The following is a 12328-nucleotide window of genomic DNA, read 5'->3' as shown; positions in this document are numbered from 1 at the left end:
AGAGAAAATTCTGGAAATACAATACTTCTCTTTGAGAGGAAAATTTAATTCAGACACTTCAAAATTAATCATTTTGCTGAGTCTTGAGGATCTGAGTTATAGGGAAAGGTAGAATAGGTTATGAGTTTATTCCCTGGAACATAGGAGGAGGAGGAAGATTTTAAAGAGGTATACAAAATTATGAGGAATATAGAGAAGGTAAGTGCAAGTAGGCTTCTTCCACTGAGTTTAGCTGGGACTAAAATCAGAGCTCATCGATCAAGGGCAAATTCAATTTTAAGTAAATACTTCATCTTTAAAAGAAACATGAAGGGGAACTTCTTCACTCAGAGTATGGTACAAGTGTGGAACGAGCTGCCAGAAGCGGTAGATGTGGGTTTGATTTCCACATTCCAGGGAAGTTTGGAGGGATGGGAAGGGTATGGCGGCCCAAGGAACTAGGCAGAATATAACAGCTTGGCATGACAAGATGTCCCGCTTGGTGGCATAATAATCAGTGCTGGACTCCAGAGCAAAGGTTCCCGAGTTTGAATCCAAGTCGGGTTGAGTGTCAAGCTAGCAACTTGGCCTCGTAAAAACAAGAATAGCTTGCTGCAGAAACACCGTCATGACAGTGCCTCAAAAACTCCACTGTCGAGTTAAGAACTATTCTTCTTCTCTTCTTCATAACTAGATGGGTTGCAAGACCTGTTTCTGTGCTGTAGTTCTCTATGACTGACAGTATTTTTTAGGTTCTTCTTTAATATTTTCAACTTTTGTAATGGCCTCAAGTTATCCAACCAGAAATCTCAATGAAAACTTTTCCCCAACAGAATGGTAAAAAGATTAACATTTCAACTTAAAACCCAGAGTGCCACATAGTTCTCGTCAGTAAGGTTGCAACACCCACTGAGACGTAGGTAGATTCAGGCAACATCCCAATAGCATAGAGCTATATCTCTGGAACATCATTACTTTCCCCGATGACGTCAGGGTAGCAATTGAGACCAGGCTGACTTTCCCAGTGAAAGGGATCCAGATACAGGGTCTGAACCAGAAACACTGACCATCCTTCTGCCTCTAAAAATGCCATTTTGCCCACTGAGTTCCCCCAGCAGTTTGCTTTAGAACGCAGAACAGTACAGGAACTTCGGCCCACAAATGTGTGTTAACTCCTGAACATGCTCCAAGATCAATCTAGCCTCTTTCACCTATATAGCCCTCTATTTTTCTTTTATCCATTTGCCAAAAAGTGTCTTAAATAAACATGATGTATCTGCATCTACTGTCACTCCTGGCAGGGCGTTCCAAGCTTGCACCACTCTGTAAGAAACCTACCTCTGACATCACCCCTATACTTTCATCCACTCACTTTAAAATTATGAGCTCTTGTATTAGCCATTTCCACCCTTTGAAAAGTCTCCAGCTGTCCATTTTATCTATGCCTTTAATCATCTTGTACACTTCTATCAAGTCACATCTCATCCTCCTTCACTTCAAAGAGAAAAGCCCCAGCTCACTTAACCTTTTCTCATAAGACATGCTCTCTAATCCAGACAGCATCCTGCCAAATCTTCTCTATCCTCTCTAAGGCTTCCACATCCTTCCTATAATGATGTGACCAGAACTGAACACAATTCCCCAAGTATGGTCTAGTAAGAGTTTTATACAGCTACAACATTAATTTGCGGCTCTTGATCTCAGTCCTCCGATTAATGAAGGCCAACACACCAAAAGCCTTGTTAACCATTTATCCACTTGCACAGCAACTTTGAGGTAACTATGGATAAAAGAGCATTTTTTCATCCACAAACATATCACAAGTAAATCACTATTGAGCAAGACCAGTATTTTGCCTACATGTTGAACAAAGGTAATTTTAAAAAAAGAGAAAAAGTCAAAAATAAATTTATAACCAAGTACGTTCAGGTCACCACATCATACCAAGGTTCATTTTCTTGCAGGCATTTACAGGAAAATAGACATACAATAGAATTTATGAAAAAACTATACATAAAGATTCATAAACAAATGTGCTAAAGACAAATCATGCAAATAATAAAAGAACAAATAAATAATACAAAGAACATGAGTTGCAGAGTGCTTGAAAGAGTCAATTCAACACAGGTGAATGAAGTTATCCACACTGGTTCTGGATTCTGATGGTTGGGGGGGGAGGGGGGATAAAGCACACCCCCACCCAACACACACACAAAATGCTAGAGGATCTAAGCAACTCAAACAGAATCTATGGAGGGGAATAATAGACGACATTCTGGAGTGGACTCTCGAGTTTCAGCACAAAACAAGACAACTGGTGGCAGAATCTCAGATGGTGATGTGAAGGTGTACAAGAGTGAGAAAGATTGACTGGTGTCACAACAACTTTGCACTCAACATCAGTAAGACCAAAGGATTGATTGTGGATTTCAGGAAGGGGAAAATGGGAGAACACACATCAGTCCTCATTTAGGGATCAGCAGTGGAAAAGGTAAGCAGCGTCAAGCTCTTGGGTATTTAGATCTTTGAAGATCTACCCTGGGCACAACACACTGATGCAGTTACAAAGACACACATGCAGCTAGTATATTTCATTATGGGTCTGGGAAGATTTGGCTATGTAACCAAGGACTCTAGCAGATTTCTACAGATGCACCGTGGAAAGCATTCCAACTGGCTGTATCACTATCTGGTATAGGGGTGCCACTGCACAGGATTGGAAAAAGCTACAGAGGGTTGTAAACTCAGACAGTTCCATCATGGGCACTAGCCTCCCACCACTCAAGCCGGCAGCATCCATCTTCAAGTACATTCACCACCCAGGACATGCCATCTTATTATTATTACCATCAGGGCAGAGGTACAGGAGGCTGAAATCACTGTTTTTTGAACACAAGCACATGCAACTGATGCTATTTAAAAACTATTCACACTAAGCATAGTGCAGCATCTAATGGCCACAAAGGTGCACATAACTGACGAGAGTTAGAAACTGTTCAGCAAAAGTCTCCTGTCCCAATTAAGTGGCACAGAGTCCTAAATAAACGAAGGGAACCCCAGATATTTACTTGATTAGTGTTTTTATCTTTAAGAATTATCCCTAATAAACGGCTGCCCTGATCAACCGAAGGTCCAATTAACTGGAATCCATCAATTTTGTTTTTAATTGTCACGTACTTGTAATATTTTTATGTACCACACTGTATTGCTGCTGCAAGACAACATATTTCACAACATATGACAGTGATAATAAACTTGAACCTGATTCTGAGGTGGTCTAATCTCATTGACGCCAGACCACCTTCCAAGACACTGATGAGGCCAACAGGATTCATAGCAATCCAGTATCATTCTGGTCACTTTTATCAAGACCTACCTACTTCATTTTACATAATTTCTTCGATTTACGTCCCAGAGATGCAGTGATGTAATGCAAACTCAACTTTCCACGTACAGGTTCAGAAAGATCATCACATTTCCATCATACTCTTAACCATCAGACCAGTCAACGACTTCCGACAGTGAGTTCAGACGACTTCAGTCCTTCCTTCAAAATATCACAGACTTGAGAAAACAATTACTAAAAGTAGAAGTATTGCAAAACTTGCTTACAAGTAGAGAAGGGGTCACCCTCCGGAGAAAGGAAACACATGGAGAATAAGGACTATAAACACAGTTGTATTAATGGACACAATAGAAGCCAGTGCTTTATTTAGATGTGTCCCTGGACATGGGGAGACTTCCAGTGATGACGTGCACTAGTAGTAGTGAACAACATCTCATTCTGTGATACCCGTGACTGTCTGGCTCAAAGCACCACAGTGGCAGGTTTTCAACCAAGCTGGGCATGCCAAAGGCTTCACGTCATCTTAGAGAAATTGGAGGAAGGAGAACGTAGGAGGGAATGTAAAATTTAGTAAGAATTTTGATAGCCTTTCATATCCCACAAAGCTCTAAACAGCTTGACGGACAAATCAGCCACACATAAAATATTGGAGGTACGCAGCAGGTCAGGCAGCATGTACGGAGGCAAATAAATGGTTGACATTTGGGGCTGAGATGCTTCATTTGGACTGGAAGGGGAAAGAACACAATAAGGTGAGGGGAGGGGGAGGAGTACAAGCTTGGCCAGTGATAGGTGAGAGCAGGTGAGGGAGATTGCAGCTCAGCCTTAGGTGATTTTTTTTTTCCTTTTAAAAGGTGTAGGGATGGTTTTGGGGACAGAGAGGGGAGTTAGAAGTCAGGTTAGAGTCCAGAGACAATGATGTTAGGGAGTGAGAGATCAGATGAAAGGGACGCAAAAGAGTTAAGAGGTCAGACCTCCCCTCTACATCCTTTCTCTTTGTCACCTGTCCACATCGCTGGAGTTCTGTGCATTTCACTTTAAGTTTCAATGCACCCATGATAAATTAATCAGAATCAGAGCCCTACAAACTTACTTCCTTTCAGACACTTACTAATACCCTACTGAACTGAAAACAATAAAACATACCATAAGCAGAACTCAATCCAGAACATGCTGCAACCCTCTGCCTCAGCAGATGCTACCTGACCAGCTGAGCCCCACCAGTAGTTTGGTTTTTGGATTACAGTAACTCCCTACTGAACTGAATCCAACTCTGCCAGTACCCACGACAGCACTTTCAGACACCATTTACTTAAAACAATAAAAAAAACCTTGCCACTTTACAAGGATACTGCCTGAATGAAATGGCTTGAGTTATAGGGAGAGGTATTTTTAGTTGCAATTTGTCCTGCACGATGTTGTTTGTTAGTCTCTTTCTGTATAGTTTTTCATAAGTTACGTTGGGTTTCTTTATTTTCCTATAAATGCCTGCAAGAAAATGAATCTCAAGAGAGCATATGGTGATACATACATTGATAATAAATTTACTTTGCAGTTGGCCATGGTGGATCTTTATTTCTTGGAGCATAGGGGAATGAGTTTATTAAGTGAGGTGTACGGATAATGTGGTCGCTTATAGTTTTTTTCCCCAAGGTTAAGGAGTTCAAAACTCGAGGGCACAGACACAATACAAGACAGAAAAGATTTAAAAGATACCAGAAAAGCAACTTCTTTATACAGAGGTTAGTAAGCACCTGGAATGAGCTGCTAGAGGAAATGGCCCAGGCAGATGCAATTGCAGCATTTAAAAGGCATTTGGATAGGTGCATGGCAGGGAGCAACTTGAAGGGTTATGGGGCAAACTTGGGCATCTGGGACAAGCAGAAAAAATGCTGTGGTTAGCCTTGACTAGTTGGGCCGAAGGGCCTGCTCCCATGCTGTATGACTCCATGGAAACTGGGAACTAAAAACCGTATGTAGAAAGATGGCAACTTTCAACAACAGAATCAGACTCCTTGTACTTCTCAAAAATAGCTCACTAGGCATGGAATACAGGAAATGCTATATTAAGGCAAATTGTTTCTATTTGTTCTGTTATGGGAACTCGCTTACAATTCAAGCCAAAGTTCCCACCACCACGACCAAAAATAGATTAAAGGGGTCACTCATCACATTGCTGTTTAATTGATCTTGCTGTGCACAGAGATTGCTACAGTGGCAACGGAATAACCACTGCACTGCCAAGCAAGCAGTGTGGTAGCGTAGTGGTTAATGTAACGCTTTACAGCACCAGGAACTGAGCTCAATTTTTGCCACTGTTTGAGAGAAGATTGTACTCCTTCCCATCATGGTATGGGTTTCCACTGTGTGCTCTGGTTTCCCCTCATGTTCCAAAGATGTGTGGGTCAGGGTTAATGAGCTGTGAGCATGCTATGTTGGCACTAGAAGCATGGCGACCTAGCAGGCTGCTCACTGTTGGTTGTTGACGCAAACAATACACTTCATATGTTTCCATGTACATGTGACAAATAAAAAAACTAATCTTAAAAAATGTCCAAGACTGGCACAGAATGCAATGCAAATTATTGTTCTTTTGGTACATTTAAATTGATTTAGAGATACCCTTAAACCTCCATGGCAAACATAACCGAAGTCAGGCAGAATCCAATGAGTCCATTTGCAAGTTAGTATACAAGGATCAGTACCTTAGTCTCAGTAACCTTGGATTAAGTCCATTTCTGCAGCACGTTTGGCGTTACTTCTGGAAACCTCATTGTCAATATACACAACGATGAATAAAAACACTTAAGTCAGCAGTGTGACAGAAAACTCTCCATTTACCTAGATGAATGCTTCATAGAATCAGCACTACAGCACAGAAACAGGCCCTTGGGCCCATCTGGTCCATGTTGAACTGTTATTCTGCCTAGTCCCATCAGTCAGGACATGAACCATGGTGCCCCTCACATGTACGTACTTATCCAAACTTCTCTTAAATGTGGCAATCGAAGCTGCATCTACCACTTCCGCTGGCAGCTATTCTGCTCACACCACCTTGTTCCCCTTCAGGTTCCCCTTGAATATTTCACCTTTCACCCTAAACCTATGACCTCTAGTCCTAGTCTCAGCCAACCTCAGTGGAAAAGTCTGACTGCATTTATTCCATCTATACCCATCATAATTTTTGTACATCTCTGTCAGATATCCCCTCATTCTATCTGCAGGTTAAAGGAAGTCAAAACCATTTCAATCTTTCCCTATAACTCAGGCCCTCGCACCGTAGCAACATCCTTGTAAATTTTCTCTTTACATATCCAAGAGAGCAGACAAAAAAAACTGGATGAGAAGCAGCACATACAGCAGAGTAGCAGTCACTCTGGAAGTGTTCAGCCTGAATTTTGTACTCGGGTCGCTAAAGCCAGAATTGAATTTACCACAAGAATTTAATAAATCTAGGATCAAGGATCAATTTTACACATTTTAGAAATTTGCTGTGATGCAATGGGCAGGGTGTGACATGGAACAAAGAACATTCAGCACTTCTAAAGCATAAAGCAATAATTAAAAAAATAAAGGATTATACAGTATATAAATAAAAAGCTAATAAACTTAGAGGTTAAAGTACAGATATGGAATAAAATGTGTATAAATAAATATCAGCATATATTTTCAATATAAAGAGCATTACAAAACATGGTTTAAAGTGTTTACAGTGCATTGACAAGGGAGCTGTTTCCTCACTGTTCCTGAGACTCAGGATCAATTCTGACATCAGGCGCTGTATATGGCGTATACAGGTCATCTCTGTGCCCATGTGAGTGTCCCCTGTTTGCTATAATTTCCTACCATATCCCAATTCTGTGCTGGTTACAGATTGGTCCATAGTGTGAAGGTGAGGGGTGAAATCTGGGAAGAGTCAATGATAACATGGGGAGAATAAAATGGACCAGGGCAAGTTATAAGTGGCATCTGATGGTCAGTGCCGAAGGCTATTCTTAATAACACAAGTGAAGTACTTCAAGCTCTAGCTCTTCAGGATGGCTCAAGGATAATACTTTCTACTTAAGAATGTGACAAGCTGGAAATCCTGAGAAGAACTGACTGAAATTTTCCAAATCATATACACTTTTGCAATGAGTGTTGCAAAACTGCAAACTATTGGTTCCATCCACAAATTTCTCAGTTAAGTACAAATCATCTATACAACAGCAGGAACAAGGAACCTTGCAGAGCCACAATGATCAGAGTCCTCGTACTCATAACAACCCTTCAGCTCTCCACTTTCCCTTGGATTCTATGGGTTATTACTTCCAGGATGAATCTATCACACCGAACTTCAGAGATACCTTACTAAAGCCCACAAGGATTACATCAACCAAGTTATCACATCGTCATTCCTTGTTAACCTCATTGAAGGTTTTGTAGTTAGTCAGGCACTGCCTTCCAGTACTTCCATTTGAATGTCCTTGATAAACTAATGTCTCTGACTAATGCCACCCTTTCCAAGTATTTCCAACAGGTCACAGACGTCAAGTTGCCTGACCTGTAGTTTACTGAGTCAATCCCTGCTGCCCATTTTAAACAACAGCACAACATCAGACCCCAAGTCTTTGCACACCTGTGCACAAAAACCTGAGTCAGTGTTTTCCTGCCCTAACAGTTCATTTACTTTTCAGATTCATCGCATGTATATTGAAACATATAGTGAACTGCGCCCTTTGCATTAACAACACTATCCAAGGCTGGGGGAAGCTCGCAAGAGTCACCACACATTCTGGTGCCAACATAACATACCCACAATGCTCAGCAGAACTTTTAAAGATGTAATACCCCTTTATGTTTTCTCTGCTTATAATTTTGCATAATTCACCTTCATTTGCCTAATGTCAAAGCCTGCATCATATCCTCTGAAGACTGATACAAACTAATCCTTCAGAAACTTGCCTTACTTCTCAACCACAGGAAATCTCACCCCATCAGCTTTACAATGCCTCACACAACAATCCCGTCTCACACCAACTACTCTTGTAATCATCTCCTGGATTCCACCAGTCATTTACACACCAAGGACAACTTAGCCAATTAACCCACCAACCAGCATGTCTGCATGCCTTTGGGATGTGGGAGGGAAATGGAGCACCCATTTGGAAAGGAAGAACGCCTTCCATTTTCACACCCAGACTTGTAGTCTAAATTCCTAATACTTACCACAGATGTTTCTTCATCATACATTAATGCATACAATAAGGAATGGCTGATCAAGCTAGAGCTTTTCTCTTTGGAAAGGAGGATGAGAAGTGACTTGATAGAGTTGTCCAAGATAACCAGAGCCTTTTCTGAGGATGGAAATGGCTAATAAGAGGTGGCATAACTTTAAGGTGATTGAACACAAGTGTAGGGAGGATGTCAGAGGTTCACAGAGCGGTGGGTGCGTGAAGTGCACTGCCAGGATTGGTGGTAAAGGCAGATAAATCAGGAATATTTGAGAAATTCTTAGGCACGTGGATGAAAGGAAAATGGAGGGCTACAAAGGAGGGAAGGGTTAGATTGATCTTAAGAATAGTTTAAAAGGTTGGCTCAACGTTGTGGGCCGAAGGGCCTCAACTGCGCTGTAATGTTCTATGTTCTATAAACAAGCACTGACAAAAACTTTCATTAGTTATTTCTTGGTCTTTCTTTTATTTGCCTTCCAAATTCACTCCTTTCCCTTGCAGGCTTGTTTCTCAAACTCCTCCCATTCACATCAAATTATGCCATGCTCTCTTCTGAAACTTGTCACATGGATACATTGGTACATGGATAGGAAAGATTTAGAAGGATATCAGCAAAACACAGGCAAATGGAACTAGCTAAGTGAGGCAACTTAGCCATTATAAAGATTGGCAGAAAAGCCTACTTGCCAAGCTGCATGGCTCTGAGTAAACAGATGACTGGGGTCCCATTCTGTATCTCACCAGGTGAGGATACACTGCTAGAAACATTCATAATCCAATGAAGGTAAACACTCAGACTCACCACACCCAGGAACACAAAAAGTTGCAGAGAGCAGTGGACTCTGCCCAGTACATTAGGGGGACATTCCTCCCACCATCTACAGGAGATGCTGCCTCAGGAAGGCAGCATCCATCAAAGATTCTCACTACCCAAGCCACACCCTCCTCTTGCAGCTACCATCGGGCAGAAGATACAGAGGCCTGAAGTCCCACACCTCCAGGTTTAGGAACAGCATCCTTCAGGAGGGTGAACCCACGGGAAAACATTCAACCCAGGTGGGGTACCTGGGCAAGTACTAGAGACCTGTGCTGATCAACTGGCTGCAGTGTTCACCAGTATCTTTAAGCACTCACTTCCACAGCCGGCTTCAATTATACTGGTGCCCAAGAAGAACGTGGTAACCCGCCTCAATGACTACCCTCCAACAGCACTTACATCCACTGTGATGAAGCGTTTTGAGAGGTGGTGGTGAAGCATATCAACCCCTGCCTGAGAAGTGACTTGGATCTGCTTCAATTTGCCTAATGGCACAACAAGTCATAGCAGGTGTTGTTTCGTTGGCTCTTCACTAAACCCTGGCACATCTGAACAGCAAAGATGCATGCATCAAGATGCTCTTTATCGACTATAGCGCAGTATTCAATACCATCATCCCCTCAAAACTAATCAATACACTTCACAGCCTTGGTTTCAATACCTCCCTGTGCAATTGGATTCACTTATTTCCTCACTTGCAGACCCCAGTCAGTTTAGACTGGCAACATTTCCTCCACAATCTACATTCAGCATAGGTGCACGACAAGGCTGTGTGCCTAGCCCCCCGCTCTATTCGCTTTACACTTATGACTGTGTGCCTAAGCATAGCTCCAATGCCATATTGAAGTTTGCTGACAACACCACTGTCATTGGCTGAATCAAAGATGGTGACAAATCAGCACATAGGATGGAGATTAAAAATCTGGCTGAGTGGTGTCACAACAACCACCTCTCACTCAATGTCAGTAAGACCAAGGATATGATTATTGACTTCAGGAGGAAGAAACCAGAGGTCATATAGACTCAATCCTCAGGTACTGCACTCAATCATAAACTAAATCAATTGCTCAGAAGCCATCAACCAATTTGCTTTTCACTATCTTTTTTCTCAAAATAGCAATGGACAGTTTTAGAGATTGGATTTTATTGTGGACAAATGATCACCAATAATCCTTTCATTATCATCATCATAAAGGTATTAAAACCATTAAAAGTGAGATTGACTTCAAGATGTCGAGGAGCTTTTATAACAAAGGACTGTTATAAAACAGATGGGCAGCATGACAGTATTGCAGTTAGTGTAACACTATTACAGCACCAGTGACCCACCCTCCCCTCCTCCCACTTTCTTACTGACCTCTCATCTCTTCTTCCACTCCTGATGAAGGGTTTCAGCCCAAAACGTTGACTGTTTACTCTTTTCCATAGATGCTGCCTGGCCTGCTGAGTTCCTCCAGCATTTTCTGAGTTACTTTGATTTCCAGCATTTATAGATTTTTTCTCATCAGTGCCAGAGTTGGCTTCACCCAGAAGGCTGTTCGCCTCCCCCCTCCCCATCCCCTCCAACAGTATTCAAAGCAGATACTTATTATTAAGGGAACAGCCACAGGGGTGCTCTGCACTGGCTGCCTTATTCCGCTTCCCTATCCTGAGAGTCACCTAGGTACCTGGCTCCTGCAACTTACAGGTGATTATCTTCCTGCAGCTCCTGTCTATCAGAATCAGGTTTATTATCACCGGCATGTGACGTGAAATTTGTTAACTTAGCAGCAGCAGTTCAATGCAATATATAATCTAGCAGAGAAAAAAAGTAATAATAATAATAAAATAAAAAATAATAATAAGTAAATCAATTATGTATATTGAATAGCTTACAAAAACATGCAAAAACAGAAATACTGTATATTAAAGAAAAGTGAGGTAGTGTCCCAAGATTCAATGTCTATTTAGGAATCGGATGGCAGAGGGGAAGAAGCTATTCCTGACTCACTGAGTGTGTGTGCCTTCAGGTTTCTGTACCTCCTACCTGTTGGTAACAGTGAGAAAAGGACATGCCCTGGGTGCTAGAGGTCCTTAATAATGGACGCTGCCTTTCTGAGACACCACTCCCTAAAGATGTCCGGGGTACTTTGTAGGCTAGTACCCAAGATGGAGCTGACTAGATTTACAACCTTCTGCAGCTTCTTTCAGTCCTGTACAGTAGCTCCTCCACAGCAGACAGTGATGCAGCCTGTTAGAATGCTCTCTACAGTACAACTATAGAATACCTCTTCGTTCTCCCATATGAGCCAAAGATCAAGCTCCCGTTCCTTACAGTTTCTAAGGAGATGCAGCTTGGTGTACTTCATGCAGACATGGTTATCAGGGAGACTGGAGGTCTACCAAAGTTCCCACATCTCACTCAAAGGACATAACCACCAACTCTGGACCCATTCTCATCACACTAATTATGTATTAATAGAAAAAGAAATACATGGGTGTAGTTGCTGGGCCAGATAAGCCTACTACCATGCTGCACTCACAACACACTGGAGGGACTCAGCAGGTCAGGCAGCATGTGGAAACGATCAGTCAACATCTCGGGCCAGAACCCTTCATCAGGACCTCTGATGGAAGGGTTCCGGCCAGAAACGTTGACTGATCATTCCCACGGATGCTGCCCGACCTGCTGAGTCCCTCCAGCGTGCTGTGAGTGTTGCTTTGACCCCAGCATCTGCAGAGTATTTTGTGTTTACCATGCTGCATCTCTCTAAATAAAACCTGAAACTGATTACTTACCTGCATTCCCCAGGGACATCACACCCTCCATGGATCGAATGACAACCCTGCTTGCATATGGCTGAAATAAGAAAAAAAAAAGGATATTTCTCAATCCATCATTCACTGAAGTATTTCAGAATTACTTTTGTGCTCTGGATCCCAGGGGTCAGTGTCTTCAGCATGGACTACCGAGTCAACCAAGTGCTCAAGTGC

General features: G+C 42.1%; 1 protein-coding gene across 5 annotated transcripts in view; it reads right to left on the bottom strand.

The window, feature by feature from the left end:
- Positions 1–12328, bottom strand: part of jag2b (jagged canonical Notch ligand 2b) — a 254114-nt gene that overhangs the window by 92163 nt on the left and 149623 nt on the right. For all 5 annotated transcript variants that reach the window (XM_072272472.1, XM_072272463.1, XM_072272473.1 and 2 more), the window contains exon 5: positions 12134–12194. In XM_072272472.1, coding sequence (XP_072128573.1) covers positions 12134–12194 — 61 coding nt within the window. The remainder of the gene's footprint in view (positions 1–12133; positions 12195–12328) is intronic.

This window comes from Mobula birostris, chromosome 1 (assembly GCF_030028105.1).
Source record: "Mobula birostris isolate sMobBir1 chromosome 1, sMobBir1.hap1, whole genome shotgun sequence".
Taxonomy (NCBI): domain Eukaryota; kingdom Metazoa; phylum Chordata; class Chondrichthyes; order Myliobatiformes; family Myliobatidae; genus Mobula; species Mobula birostris.
The sequence above is the reverse complement of the archived record's forward strand: the minus strand, read 5'-3'. Positions and strand labels throughout refer to the sequence as shown.